The sequence below is a fragment of the Alosa sapidissima genome, chromosome 1 (assembly GCF_018492685.1).
Source record: "Alosa sapidissima isolate fAloSap1 chromosome 1, fAloSap1.pri, whole genome shotgun sequence".
NCBI lineage: Eukaryota > Metazoa > Chordata > Actinopteri > Clupeiformes > Clupeidae > Alosa > Alosa sapidissima.
Genome location: NC_055957.1, coordinates 25,606,952 through 25,623,103, shown reverse-complemented (window position 1 = coordinate 25,623,103; position 16,152 = coordinate 25,606,952). Strand labels below are relative to the sequence as shown.

At 38.4% G+C, this 16,152-nt stretch overlaps 1 protein-coding gene across 2 annotated transcripts; it reads left to right on the top strand.

The window, feature by feature from the left end:
• The first annotated feature begins 4,738 nt into the window (after positions 1-4,738).
• LOC121712985 (N-acyl-aromatic-L-amino acid amidohydrolase (carboxylate-forming) B-like) lies at positions 4,739-14,108 on the top strand. Of its 2 annotated transcripts, none has more exons than XM_042097189.1 (7): positions 4,739-4,862; positions 12,001-12,236; positions 12,510-12,705; positions 12,894-12,987; positions 13,094-13,201; positions 13,363-13,475; positions 13,891-14,108. In XM_042097189.1, exons 2-7 carry the CDS (start codon positions 12,001-12,003, stop codon positions 14,101-14,103), a joined length of 960 nt encoding a protein of 319 aa, XP_041953123.1. In that variant the 5' UTR covers positions 4,739-4,862; the 3' UTR covers positions 14,104-14,108. The 2 variants fall into 2 exon arrangements, with proteins under 2 accessions (XP_041953123.1, XP_041953133.1); XM_042097199.1 differs by lacking the exon at positions 4,739-4,862 and adding an exon at positions 4,910-4,933.
• The last annotated feature ends 2,044 nt before the right edge of the window (positions 14,109-16,152 follow it).

Genomic DNA, 16,152 nt, shown 5'->3' with positions numbered 1-16,152 from the left:
ATAGATGTAATGCAAAATTTGACACAATGGTCGCGCTAGAGCACTTGACATGAAACTTAGTGAAATTAATCATATTACTGTACCGAATCAATGTGCCAAATTTCCCAACTTTTTACTGTATGGTTCAATGGCAAATGAGCGTTTCGTTATAATAATAAGAAAACGTAGAATCACTGTGGGTTGCCTCGCAGCTTCGCTGCTTGGCCCCCAATTCTTCTCCAGTGCATGTTTATGGCAGCCCATAGAACCGTACAGTAAAAAGTTGTGAAATTTGGCACATTGATTCCATACACTCCCATAATCCATTTCACCAAATTTCAAGTCTGAATCCCAGGCAGTCTAGCGCCACCAATGGGTCAAAGTTGGTGTTGCATCCATGCACTTAACTTTTGAACCGTATGTCCAATTTTGAACATCGATATATCGTTGGAACCCCTGGACCGACCTGAGTTCAATGACTCCTATTACGTTACTTTCCGCCATATTGGACTTCCGCCATATTGGATTTCATCAAAAACACTTAAAAGTTTTCATAGGTCACAAACTTCATCCAATTTTCACGAAACTTGGCACAGATGATCTTCAGACCATGTGTCATAATTGCATTGCCTTTGACACCCATACTCAAAACTGGTTGCCAGTCACAACCAATCAAAATTGGTGGCAAAGCCGCCAAACAGGAAGTGAACTCAGATCTCGGCAAGGCTTTCACATATCAAAACCAAACTCAGTACATGGGCTCAGGACCCAATTAGGAGGAGGCTCAACAAATTTGATGACTTTTGACCTACAGGTGGCGCTATAATTAACAAAACTACGTTTTGGCCTCTATGGGGTGATGTGTTTGAAATTAAAACATATTTATGATCTCTGTTAATACTTTGGGAGGTCCTTAGGCTGACACATATCAACTTTTGGCATTAACATAATTGATTGGACCGCCATATTGGATTTCATCAAAAACACTTTTTTTCAACAAGTTTTCACAGGTCACAAATTTCATCCAATTTTCACAAAACTTGGCACAGATGATCTTCGAAATTGGTGGCGAAGCCTCCAAACAGGAAGTGAACTGTTATCTCAGCCAAGCTTTCACGTATCAAAACCAAACTCGGTACATGGGCTCAGGACCCAATTAGGAGAAGGCTCAATAAATTTGGTGACTTTTGACCACTATGGGGGCGCTATAATCACAGGAAGTAGGCTCATATCTCAGCAACACTTTCACATATCAAAACCAAACTTGGTTCATGGACTCGGGACCACATCCTGATGACGCACAATAAATTTAGTCACCGTTGACCACGTTGACCACAAGGGGTGCAATAATTAACAACACTTTCTCATATCAACACCAAACTTGGTACGTAGACTCGGGACCACATCCTGAGGACGCAAAATAAATGTAGTCACCGTTGACCACAAGGGGCGCTATAATTAGCCACACATTCTCGTATCGACACCAAACATGGTACGTAGACCACATCCTGAGGACGCACAGTACATATAGTAATGTTTGACCACTAGGGTGGCACTAGAGGAACAGGAAGTGCTGATGCATGTCAGTTGCAGTGCAGTGCAGTTGAGAGACCCTGGGCAATGGGCAGGTGCTGCAATAGAGACCTTTAGGCAATTTGCAGGCGAAGCAGTTGAGACCTCGGCAATGTCAAATTTATCTCCCATCTCGGCGGCTCAAGTATCTGCAACAACCTTGGCCCCCTCATTGCTGCTTGGCAGCTATATTTACACTTAAAACAATAATTAGGAAGTTTGAATCAAGTGGAAATGTGAAAAAGTTGCTTGGACAAATGTCCATGTTAATCTTGTCCCCATGCACAGTGGAAGAACAAATTCCATAACTGTATGTATACACCGCCACCGAATTAAGCTGCAAAATAAGCTCTGGCAGCCCCGTTTTGGCTGCTTGAACCTAGGAGGTATTCCAGATGCCCACTGGAATGTTCAGTTATATGTTACCTTTTAAAAGAACCGTTGGGAGAACATATCCCTATAAACAAATTAACTTCATTTGATATTACACATTACTTTATCAAGAAGCGATAAAAAAAAAAAAAATTGGGCTTGCCTCTGTTTTCAATGATGACAGGTGCCTGTCATTTAATTACAAATATAAATGGCTTGAGTTTTTGAATGCTACAGAAACTTTGGAATCAGGTGCTATTATCAGATGAAATGAAAATTGACCTCTTTGGCAACAAACACCCAAGACAGGTTTGGCAGACAAAGAAGAATGACTCTACCAAAAAGAACCCCATGCCTAATGATAACTGTGGTGGAGGGTCTGTGATATTGTGGGCCTGTTTTTATTCCAAAGGCCCAAGGAACCTCATTAGGGGGAAGGTATCATGAACTCCCAGAGTACACTAAAAGTGGGTCATGACTAGATCATCCAGCAGGTTATTGAACCAAAATATGTCTGTCCAGATCACAACAGAAATGAACAACAGAAACTGAAGACGCTTCTGCCATAGCCATTTCTGGCCCCTGATCAGAACCCCATAGAAAAAAATGGATATGAATGCATGTACGAATCTACGATCTTGAGAGACTTTGAGAAGTCTCAAGAAGTCTCGGTAACACTTTACGGTAAGGGTACATGAATGCATGCATTAATTAATTCATGATTTATGTATTACTTAATTCCTTAATATCTCATGAATCAACAGAATTCATATTCACATTCTGTCATTTGTGACCTGAACAACACATAAACTAAAGCATTAAGCATGGTGGGAACATCATTATGATTTATGATTTCTGAAGAATGATCATGATGATTTCTTTTTCTGCCAAAAATGTTGTCATCGCTACTCAAATTATGACAAGCGATTGAACACTTGAGTTGAGGGGCCACAAACATGATGAACTCATGAGCAATTAACCTTACATTCATGTAATCATGATGATCATGCTTAATAAATCATAATGATGTACCCATGCATAAGGTCATGAATGAGAGACTATGAACTCATGTCAATTCCTGGTGATTCATTAGATATAAAGGAATGAAGTAATGCATAACTCATGAATTAATTCATGCATGAATTCATGATAATTCATGTACCCTTACCGTAAAGTGTTACCGAAGTCTCTTCTCTTCTTTATGGAATGGCATAGGACATTACGAACTGTTTTACTGGCAAAGACAGGCTTTTCCTAAGAACAACTTTAAGAAAACACTTTGAAAGATATTGGTGAATGAGGCCCATCATACTTAGAATCGTACATAGAATGTGACTACTTACAATAATACAGAGAGGAAACAGAGGTTGAAGAATATGGTCATTTTTCAAATAAATTTAGGAAAATAAATGTATGCTCAAGACTATAGGAACAACAGCCCTATATAGACATCACTTACACACTGCCATTTACCAGAGCACAATAGCTCCCCTACATCTGCAGTAAATAGTGCGGTGGGCAAAATGGAATATGGACTACCTTTCTTTCAAGACTCCACAGATAGGCTAATTTGATTTTAAAGGCCCGTGTCAGAGAACACGATGTGAGGAAGATAAACAAAAACTTGTGTTTGTTTAATCATTCAAGGGGGTTACTTAAAGGTAAACGACAACCTTGCTGCAAGCACATTAGTTACAGTTGAAAAATCGGCAGACTTTAAACCCAATTTGGAACTCATTGTCACATATTGTTAAACATTTGACCAACAAATTTGCTGAATTTAAAACACTGCTTGTTTGGTGTGAAAAAAAAGCAAATCATTGAAAGCATTTATTTGGTTTCCACACTAAACTAGAATTTGTGGAGCAATAAGCTTTATAACTGCCATCAGTCTTTAATGTTGGCACCCCAATGCTTTGTACCAATCCAGCTTAACCAGGAAACCACTGACATTTAGTTATCTGGCAGAACCTCCTATCCAAAGCCATCTGGAGTCCTCTGAAAGAGCCATTTAAACAGACAAGCACTCAGAGGAAATAGAATCCTTGCGTTTGGCACTGTTATTGATACACTTTGCCAAACGAGTTGTCAGGATACAATGTCGATTAATTATACCATGAAGTGGTTGGGCCCAAATTAATTTACACAGGGATTTCCATCTGAATGGTTGTAGGGACATCTCAAATTCAACCTCTATGTTTCAACTGTCCTTTTTATTTGATATGGATTAGGTGAATGTGCAAATTTCTTTTATTGAGACTAATTTTATTTTATTAATTGAACAGAAACCCAGAGCAGTGGGCAGCTCCCAAAGAGCAGTTGGGGTTTAGGTGTCTTTCTCAAGAGCAAGGTTCAACCACTCCCCACGCCCACATTTTTCCTACCAGGAAGGGATTGAACTGGCTGCCCTTTTTATCACAAGTCTGATTACCAAACATTTAGGTCACGGCTGCCCCATTATTGAAACATTCAAATATACAAAGTCAAATGATAGACTTTTTTTTACATGCCTGCGTAAATAAGTATCAAGTAAAGTATCAAGTCTTTAGAGTGTCATCAAAGTCTATGTATATCTTTCGCACAAACATCCGAAATGAAACTATATGAGGTCTCACAGATCTCTCTGAGAGAGTCCCATAGTCCATTTGGTAACTTGTGATTCCATGACCCAAGAGAAAAAGTACCGCCACTGATCTTCTTCGAGTTGTTTATTAATAATCCCTGTGCCTCAGGATCTCTCTTGTCCCCTTGTTGGAATGACTCAGCAGACTGGCCAGGGTTTGCTGACAGGAAGCATGCTGGTTAATGTTACATCACAAATCTTGAATGGCCTGAAATCTGACCTGGGGCAGTATGGGGAGAAAGGAGGTGCTTGGGAGAGGACTGGGAAGTGAACACACGGAGGTGGAGACGTGGAGACACTTGGGACAGAGAGGAAGGTAAGTGCAGTGGGTGAGCTGAGGTTGCCTTGGATGTTGTCAGACACGTTACTGTGTGCTGCAGTGTCTGGGTATGCACTGTACAGTGTGGGTCTGCATGCACTTGTTTGTCTGGGTGAATATGGAGTTACATCTGTTCCACTTTTATGAGCGAGCAATAGCACAATTTGAGCGCAGAAGAAATATTTTGACCGAGCACACAAATTATATTTTGAGGAAAAATGAAACACGAGCACAAAAAAAACTTGTAGTTAGGCAAACAGGAATCTATGTTGTGCTCCACAAAAAAGAGAGAACGAAAAAGAAAGAGAGAGAGAGAGAGAGAGAGCGTTTACTTTAGTGCAGTATGGCAACATGCAAGCTCGGAGGGTGCTGTTTGAGGTCAAAGTTTGGTTTGTAAAATAGATAAGCAGTACAGACAGAGACAGAAAAAGAGTGTAGGACAGAAAGGTTGACATAATGAGAAGAAAGAAATGACATTTTGCGTATTAGGTCCTTTAATATGGTGAGGCAGTTTACTGACCAACCTTTTGTTTTCTTAGTCTGTCTTGGGTCAGTCTGCAGTATAAATAAATGGTTACATTAATACATGTCACCAGCAGACATTAATAATATGGTGTTCAGTCAAAGATGATAATTCTCCATAGAAATGTGCCATTATGATACAGAACAATTCAAACAAACCTTGGATGTTAAGTGGCATGAACTGAGGGATAATTAGGGGACTAGATGACTATAATTTACAATTGAGTAAATTATGAGAGTCCATTTGCAAAGGTGCAAAGAGATGTTACAGGGTGTCATGGGAAATTACAATAATACCAGTATATTTGAAATATCGAATGTTTCCTAGTCTTTGGAGTGTGATCAAGTTAATTAACTCCACAAAACTGAAGTGGAAATCAGACGCTGCTGGAAGTAACCTATTCACTAGCCAGTGAGACATGAGTTGGTATTAACAGTGAATGTATGTTTTGTGCTGCTGCATAGCTGTAGAGAGGACTGCTGGCCATAAGAGTAAGGGAGAATGTGTTTGTTGATGTTGAGAAATAAGGAAAAACATCTCCAGATAACACATGCAATTCATTTCAAGTTCTGTTATTTTACAAACAACACCACAGCCCAAGGTAGAATATGCTGAAACGTAAATCAGGTTTCTGTCAATCAGGTTTGTAGGCCAAGTATACTTGCGTACGGTAGAGTATACCACATTATGCTCCAAAGATGCTATGGGGAAGCGAGGTGGCAACACTAAAGCACTTTTCTTCTGTCCCACGCACGCTATTTGTTTATCCAGCCCCGGCTTTGGAAATAACAATGTCCACAGACAAGGTAGAGTATGTTGTATGATTTTATGAAAGTATTGCGACATCAGAAGCAAGTCAAATTTGTAGTTTCTTATGTCTCATTCCATCGAACTACAGATCCGCTACCCGATCTAGCAAACTTGCAGCGTGGTTATAGCCGATAGAGCAGTGGCGATTCTAGACATTTTTTAACAAGGGTGGCACTGGTGAGGCACTGATTAATTCAAGGGTGGCATGAGGCAAAACATCCAGATAAACAGAAACAGGCTCAAGATGTGAAATAACACAAACCAGACGCAAACACCATGCTCATAAATTATGTTAAAATATTAACATGTATTTGAATAAAATAATACAAATATATTAAAGTGAATTATCTAAGTTGTCTGTCCATGGGCTATGCTGTGCTAAAACAAATTCCATCATGGGGACATTAAAATATAATCCATTTTATTCTATTCTATTAAATGAAGATATACAAATATACTCATCCAAGACATCTCCCCCCACAATGACTTATATCTATATGCGCATCTATTTTTGTAGCTGTTAAAATAATTTGACCTGCTTTTTGTCTATTTGTTTATTTTCTTTAAAGTTCTCAAGAAACTTGAGGGTGGTATGAAGGAGTGTATTGTGTATGTGAGCAATTTCATCTTCCTAAATCTCAATATTATGATCACAACAAGTGTGGGCAAAATATTAATTAAATTTGTAAATTTGTATTTGCCAGTATTTTTAAACTACAAACCTATAAAATATTTTGATACAATTGTTTTCCAACTAAATAAAAAACAAATGACAACATACTATTTTGTATTTTAAATACATTTATCAGACATGCCTATGCCTGGCTTTTGACTACAGCAACTCAAGCTAGGTAGTACTGATTGTTTTGTGTTTATGTTAGTTTTGATCCAATTTGACAGCTTTGCTATGTTGCCCACCCAAAATGTCCACCAGCCCACCAAAATATAGTAGCCTAGGTTAGAACCAGCCCTGCCCTGCATGGAGACATATTTTACGATAATAATGGAGAAAATGTTAGCAAAACTTTAGGTTTTTGTTAACGGAATCTCCCTCCCTCATTCATCTATTTGCACAACAGCCCACATTCTGCGTTCAATCCAGGGAGACAAGTGAAATAAATGTTTTTTTTTAAAGCAGACATCGCCATAGGCACGATATTTAGGCTACCTCTGTTAGGCCTATAAAAAGTTGTGAATTAAGGAGTATTTCCTGATCAGGGAAACCTTTCGGTCCGCGGTTCTATAATATCATTCAATTGTGCCGCAAATTAACAGGCAGAAGTGGGGCGTAATTTAAATTCATGGCTCTGTAGACCAGCAATTTACTCGTCGAGGAGGCTCATAATTTGAGAAACGCTGCAGATCATAGACAGAGAAAGCTCTGGGAACAGAACGCAGGCATATGATTTTGTTGTCACACGCTACTATGGAAAATTAACTTTATAAAGTCCGGCTCGGCCAAAAAAAAAAAGATATATATATTTTTTAAATTATTTTGTAATTATTTAAGCAAAAGTGGAACGTGCGAAATGTTTCATTTATCGCTCCTGATTGGGACGAATAAAACAGACATGGGGGACGAAAGAAACAGTTTAGCCTAAGCTATGTAAACTTCCCATAATTTCAATATTTTACAACAAATGCTTGTCTGGTTGAATGATCATACATGTCATCAGAATGTCGCTACCTGTAGCCTCGATGCAACGAGAGTTTAGTGAGTAGGCCTAAGCTTGATGAACCATAAATGAAAAGTTTTCTAGACATTACATTAGGACATTATTGCCATTAAACACTTTTACAAAAGTATAGGCCTAGCCTACAGTTAACACTTAATGACGTAGCAAATGTCGGCGCCTGATTAGGTTAGCACAAGCAGTAGCCTGTAGGCCAATAAAGGGAAGCGTGTTTGCCACTTACATTTCTGACGTCTGATACTTCAAACTGCTGCAAGTGCATCAAGAAAGGTCCTGCCTTAGACCATGTTAATGGCCAATCTAAGACTAAGATTTGGGGGTGGTACCTGGGGTGGCCAATCGAATCTCAAGGGTGGCCTGTGCCACACGGAGCCACCCCTCTGGCTCCGCCCCTGCGATAGAGGGTTGCAAAGCGAATGCAGAAGTGCCGTACACCCTGTTACGAGTTGATGAACCACTGAAACAATTTCAGAAACATTATTTTACGGTTAAAAAAAAAAAAACTCTTTGGTGTTGCTTTAAAGTGAAACTATGCAGTTTTGGCAATTTCTTTGCTATTTTCTCACTTTTCGCTCGCAGGTTTCTCTGCAGAGCTCCCCCTACAGCCTCAGAGTATATGATTCACGACACTCCTCAATCGGTCAGTCTGCCGTTTTCCTCTTTCCCTGTTCCTCAGACAACGGTTAACTCACTGCCTGCTTCTTTTCTGAGAATGAGAATGTCTGAGAAACTCCATTGCTACCTTGTTCTAGTTGGTGCCTGCCGTGCATGTGTGTAGTGCAGTAAAGCAATTCGTTACATTGCGAGGCTGCAAGCTATGCCTGCGAGACTTTCTGTCTCTGAGGCCGCCGGCCCGCCCACCGGCCTAAAGTTGCAAGGGTGGTTTTTCTGCTCACAGGCACTAGTGGGAAGCGAGACGGCCACCATTCATCCTGAAAAAAGTCATATAATCATTCCAATGACTTCAAAGCTGTTCAGTAAGGTAAATTAAGCTAAAAAACCTGCATAGTTCCCCTTTAAGTTAACGTAAATTAAGCTAAAAAAAATGGCATAGTTCCCCTTTAGAAATAACAACTTCAAACCAATTTTGTTTTCACGTATGTGTGTCTATACACTATAATGAGTCAAGTTAAGTTTATTTATATAGCTCATTTCATACACTGAGGTCATTCAATGTGCTTTACATAAACAAAAGCAAATAATAATAACAAACAAAAGCCTAGAAGGGCAATATAGTCAAAGAATAGTTCAAAAGGTAAAGATCATAATAAAAAGAAAACATAAAACACACAAGGTAAAATCATTTAAAAATAAAAGACACAAGGTAGAATAATTGTCAAGACAGATTCAGAAATTATAACTCAGTGCAGTTAGCAGAAAGCATCTGAGAACAGTTTGGTCTTAAGTCTAGATTTAAAACTGGCTACAGTTGGGGCCTTTTTAATGTCATCCGAAAGTTGGTCAATTTTACCTTTGAAAAAAGATAAGAACTCATTGCATTTATTAGCTGAGAGAAGTTCTGGCGATAATTGTGATTTGTTAACTTATCAACAGTTGTGGGATTTGTTAACTTATCAACAGTGACTTGGTTGTGTGTGTGTGTGTATCTGTGTGTGTGTGTGTCTTTGTGTATACTGGGTGATAACATCGATATATGGTCTTTTGGGCCCCCACCGTCAACTTCAAGGCAGCGCTGCCTGGAAGGCCCTAGGGTTAGGGCAGAGGTGGGCACAAATACATCAAAAACTATTTTGTTACAAACTACAAATACTGGCTCATGAAATGTAATATTAAAATAAAATACTGATGTAAAAAATGCAAAAATACATAAAATACCCACACAATAATTATGGTATTCCAACTTAACTACAAGAAACTACAAGGTGTATTACTGAGAACGTATCCCCAAGAGACAAGAAATACTATTTTCTGATTGGCTGGCAGAGGGCTAATAATTCTGTACATTGGGGCTCCTATGAAGTATCTGGTAAAAAAAATCACTTTCCCATTTCAATGTAAACAAAGACTGAAATGGCATGGGATGATGCCATGGGATGATAAAACAAAAAAGGCAGTTGTTAACACGGTGACATTTTGACTTCCTTTCCAACTTCAGAAAAGTTCAAACTTAAGTTAAAACTTAAAAGAGAAAAGTTGGATCTAACACTTTTAAGTTGGTCACAATGTAGGCTAACATACTACTGCAGGAAAAAGGTATTTATATTTCATGCTGTCTTTCCAAAAGGGTAATGACTTTTTTTGATAACTTTAGAGCTGAAAATAGGTAATTGCCCAAGGGAGATCACTGGGCCTCCTCCCTATTATTATTGAGTAATCCCTAGACAACAAGAAACAGTAAAGAAAAAAAAACTTTAACCGACAAAACCAGGTTCACTCTGGTTTTCACCTCTGGCCTTTGGCTCCTGGACTATGATAAGCATAGCCTATTTTTTGCCTTATTTGAGAAAAAAAAAAAAACAGATTTCCCTTTAAGTATTTGAAATACTCTAAATACAATCCCTCAAAGTATTTTGTTACAAACTACATTAGATTTTTTTCCAATCCTGCAAAATGCAAATGACAAAATACACTAAAGTAATTAAATACGTATTTAAAATACATCTAATTAAAATACTACCCATGTCTGAGTTAGGGTTAGGGTCAGGGTTAGGGTTAGGCAAGGCAGCGCTGCCTTGAAGTCGATGGTGGGGCCCAAAACACCATCAATCAATAACATCCTTCAGCTCAACTGGTAGAATTTGTGCTAACAATATGAAGGTAATGGGTTTATAGGGAACAGAATAAGTCTGAACTGAAGGCCCCAAGAGGGAGGGAGGAAGTGTAAGGGAGAAAGAGGGAGAAAGGGTGTGTATGCAACCAAGACCTATTTGTATTTAATGTTAATGATTTATCCTGTGAATATGTTGTGTCTTAATGAACTCTGTTTAAAATTGTGTCTTTACTGTCTGTTCTATTAGTGAGACAGAAGACATTTTTCATGCCATGACAATAAAGTAAAGTCTATTCTATTCTATTATATTATATTATATTCTATTCACTGTAATGTTTAGACCAACATGCTTCCCTTGTGTTAGTAGCATGTAACTGAACTTGAAATGCCAGAAACATCTCTTTAACTATTACAAAGGTTGCTCTACCTCCCAATGTGACTATGTGACTAACTGAAGACTTTAAGTTAATGACTCAGTTCTCATTTTCATTTTTTCCTTACACCTAAATATGGTGTCTAAATAATTTGGCCATGAGATCAGCATGACAATTGCTTGAATCGGTTTATCATACAGCCTAATGTAACAACTTCTGCTGACACTGGATCTAAATACAATATATTTGTAAGACTGAGTCCCTGTTGCGAGAGAAGGCTGACTGTGTTTGGTTTAGACACCCTGTTGAGAGGGAAGGCTTCTTGTCCTGCTGTGATGGAACAGCAAATCTCACAGCAGTATAAAGAAGAAAGACAAACAGAAATAGAATTTTTGTCACACATGGATCACAGCTGTTTTTCATTTTATTTTTTCATTTTGTAGGGGGTAGATTTGGAGGAACTTTCTTCATTCAGGGGAGAGGTTATGTTTGAGTCTTTCAAAAAAAAAAAATGAAGGCACGGTGAACTTTATGACCTGTAGTATAATGCAGTATTACAGGATCATGTACAGTAATTTGAAATATTACAAGTGCAATCTAAATGGGATCTAATGGATTTTGTCTGAAAGATTACTGATAGTTTCCTTGGAAGCGTGTAAGGGTCAAGCAGTCACATTCACATACTTTGCATTAGAGGTGCTCTCAATAGCACTGAATGAAATGGCCCAACAATGGGTTACATCAACTCCTTATGAAATCCTTTTCATAGCTTGAGCATGAAAATATTATCAATGGTTCACCTGATGTCAGTCTCCTGACAATATTTGCTGAAGGGTTCTGTACAATACATTCAGTGTTATTTCTGTGGTTGTGTATCCAATTAAAACAAAGTGTGAAAAACTAATTGTATTGAGAAAATAACAAGCAAATGTGTCTATGTATGTGTGTATGCACATCTCTTATGTATGTATGTGTTTATCTGCCTTTGGTTGTGTATTCTCAGATGGAGCTGTTAACTCTGCCAGCCTTACATCGCATGGCCATCTGTGGTGGTACCCATGGCAACGAGATGACTGGCGTGTACCTGGTGCAGGAAATGGCAAGGCGACAGAAGGAGGAAGGGGAAAAGGCGTGGCCTCTACCAATCATGCTGGTGCTTTCCAATCCTCAGGCCATAAAGCAGTGCAGGAGATACAGTGAGACAGACCTCAATCGCTGTTTCACTAGCGCCATCCTCAGGTGAGACTGGGCACAGGAGATTTTACAGACAGTCAACCTAGGCCTGACAGCAGATCCACCCTGATATGTTTATATTTTTGCCCACAATTCATACATGTATCAGAATGTGACACAACTTTTTGAGAAGTTTCATTGCTTTTTATTACAACCGTGAAATTGGAAATGCTTTTGTGTGCATTAAACAAACACTAGTATTTTAGCACACCAAACATCTGTCTCCATTCTACTCCAATGTCTTCTTCCTGAATAATTATCTTACATATTTCCCAATAGTACCCCAATCACAGACAGCTCTCCTTATGAGTTAAGGAGAGCACATGAGCTAAATGCCCTCTTGGGTCCAAAAGATAGCAAAGAGGCTGTTGATATCTTGTGTGACCTCCATAATACCACGTCAAACATGGGAGTTACACTCATCTCCTACTCTCTGGATGAGTGGATCAGTCTTCACATCTACAAATATCTAAAGGCAAGGCAAACATTTCCCTGAGTCTGTGATTTGCTGTTCAGAGATATACAGTACATTTGATATATTGACATATTGATATATAGGCCTACTCATTTCTGTAAAGAAATACATTCCAATATGATTTCTCGCAGGAATCGGAATTTCATTTAATTTATTCAATACAACTTTAATTTCCACTTCATTTGCAGATGAAAATGACCTCAGTGCCAGTAAGATTGTTCATGGTAAATATCCCCAATAATGAAGCATACTCCCTGGAGTCTGTGGGCAAGAATGGCTTCTGTAAGTTATATGCCATTGGTTTACTCTGCATTACATTTATGTTTGTGCTAGCTAGTTTTTAAATGCTTTATGAGTTAAAGTTATTCACGTTGTGGGTCTTTTACAGCACTAGAAGTGGGTCCACAACCACATGGTGTGCTCAGAGCTGACATATACAATTATATGAAGGAGGCCCTCGAGCTAGCAATAGAATGGATCAGCCTTTTCAATTCAGGTACCAAAATATGTTGCATCTTAACTTACCATATTTATAGATTTGTTTAGAAGCTAATAGTACAGGGTTGAAAGAATAGTTAGTCATTTCTGCAATTGTGCACCTTAAACAATGGACCCTTCAGAGCTTTGTCTTTTACTGTGATGTGATGTCTCTCCCAGGTGCTGTGATAGAGGGTGGAGAGGTGGAGGCACATCTGTTCCATAAGAGCATTGATTATCCTCGAGATCCTGACAGCCAACAAATATCAGCTGCCATACACCCTCAACTGCAGGTCTGACATGGAATATCTCAGGACACATTTCAGATAGTTGCTGACTAAAGGGGACTTACTCTGAAAGAGCCAGATCAATATAATAGCATCAGCTGTTTTCATGGAACAACTGCTGGAGTGAATATTCTAGTTTAATGGCATGGAATTTCAACACTTCCACATTATAGATACAATAACAATATTCAACAATGTTTATTAAATCATATTAACAAATGATATTATTAAAATTATTAATGAAATTATCGGCACCATTTCCAGTTTGACCCTGTAACGGCAAAGAGATAACACTACATGCAGCATATTAATGCTGAAAGCATGAAATTCAATGCAGTTACATTGGTACATGAGTAAATGGAGCAGGAGCCACATTTTGAAATGAAAGCATTACATAATGGACAATCTCTGCTCCCTCTAGGACCAGGACTTCTGCTGTCTAAAGCCAGGTGATCCCATGTTCCAATGCTTCTCCGGAGAGACTATGTGTTACAAGGAGGACGAGTGTCTCTATCCCTTCTTTGTAAATGAATGTGCTTACTATGAGAAAGGCATCGCATTCCACCTGGCTCGCAAGACCACCCTGAAGATTCCTTCAGTGAAAGTGCAGATTGAGGACAGGGGAACAAGTTAATGATAGCTTAATGATAATAAAATGCAAAAATATGCATAAGCACATATTGAAACCAAGCTCCACTCACGCTGCACAGTATATTGGCCAACTTGACCACATCACCTCAGGGGAAACAAGTGTAAATGTAGATAGTTTTTCTAATTGCACTTCACAAATAAATCTCAGATTATATGAAATGTGCCTACAATTTGCAATATTTTGTGATTTCACAGGAATATTGTCTTATTTGCCTACTTATTTCAAATGCAAATACATTAATCTCCATTTTATATTGCAGAAGCTGCAGCATCAGCATTAGGTCTACTATGTTGTTGTCTAAAGAGGTCAACCAGTATAAAATGAAAAAGCCCCTAATACCCGATCATGGAAAAACACCCAAAAGCCTATCCGCTGGACCAGAAAAAGACACAAAAATGGTGAGAAACATTGCAAGCCTGGTATTTATTACTAACAGCAGTGTTCATTTGAACTGTATAAAGTATAAAAACACGTACAAAAACTCACTATTCAGATAATGTGAACTCTTTGAAGTGAGGTATTTGTCAAACCGATTTTAGGTTATTGCCAGCACGCAGAAGAAATCCGACTTATTTTCTACTTTTCCAAAGTTCTATCAGGCTTCCAACCACATTTACAATAGTCTGGACTGGTGAAAACACACTCACATATACAAAACCAAGTAGAGATCTCACAAAAAGACACAGGTTAACTGGAGTGGCACAGCTAGAAAACAAAAACAAATAGAATCTCAATAAATACTGAAAACATTAGCAAAGAGTGGTGTGCTGTCCATTTCTAGGCATTCAATACACATGTTTGACCACAGTGTGTAAAAATTAACCACATGACAAACCCAAATAGGCAATAGCAAGTACAGTTTCAAGACCACAAAGGATGTTAAACAAAGAAGTGCAACCAAAAATAATTATATCCACAAAACAGCAGAAAACTATTTAGAGAAGAAAGAAACATAAGGACTAAAACAACTCTACTGCATCATTTGCTTAAAATATCAAAATGAGAAGGCCAATGTTACTGCATTTTATCCCTGTAAGGGTATGAAAGCACATGAGGGAAAAAATGCACATACAAAAAAGGAAAATGTAAAATAAAAGATATATACTGCAGAAACAGGAACTCACACACACACACTTAACATTCCACCACACGATAAAGCATCAACATAGGTACATGCTATAACTAAGTGACTTCAGGTGTGCTTATGTTGTGTTCTTAGCCCGTCCTATTTTAGCAGTGCTACAATAATGTAATTGGCTTGTCAATAGCACCACTATGCAGCAGGTTTTCATCTCCAACTTCATTCAACTCAACCACATACTACCCACAATGTAGTCCCATCCAAAAGTAGGGGTGCCACGATTCTCCAAATTCTCGATTCGATTCGATTTAATTTTAGTCATGATTCGATTCCATTTTCGATCTTTTTTAAACAATATATATTACTATTAATGAATTCCTTATGTTATTTACTTTTTTGGCCTTTTCCTATTCTGTTTTGGGGCTTTTATTTTGAAACTGTTCCAAACGCGAGGTTGTAAACAGAACGAACATTAAACAGACGTGAACATAGTGAAATGAAACAACACAGAATGATAATTTGATTGTTTCAGCACACTACGACGAGACCCAAGGTTAGTCTTCATGGAATATGTACTTATCAATATGCATTTTAGGCCTTAAAGTAATTTTGGATCGTAACTAGAGCCTACTTGAGTAGGCTAAGTTGATGTTAATTGACGTGAATGAACGGAATAATACTTCCACACCATGATCTCAGAGTAGCAAAAGGAGCTTTTATTTCGTTTGATTGATGTGTATATTTAACTGGCTGCAGCCTAAAATTAGAGGAGTGTTGACGCCGCAGTTCAGCACGTGTGTGTGTGTGTTTTTTCGTCTTGGCATACATGCTGGACGTGACATTGGGAGTGTGGCTACATCGTCGATTCTACCTTTGAGTTTGAGGTTCAAGATTGAGATGTAATAACGATCGATTTCGATATAAAATCAAAATCGTGACACCCCTATCCA

Excerpts from the sequence above, each read along its gene's own strand:
- LOC121712985 (XM_042097189.1), top strand. The coding sequence starts at position 12,001 with ATGGAGCTGTTAACTCTGCCAGCCTTACATCGCATGGCCATCTGTGGT. Across the intron at positions 12,988-13,093 it reads TGTGGGCAAGAATGGCTTCT|CACTAGAAGTGGGTCCACAA; the intron begins GTAAGTTATATG and ends GGTCTTTTACAG. Across the intron at positions 13,202-13,362 it reads GATCAGCCTTTTCAATTCAG|GTGCTGTGATAGAGGGTGGA; the intron begins GTACCAAAATAT and ends TGTCTCTCCCAG.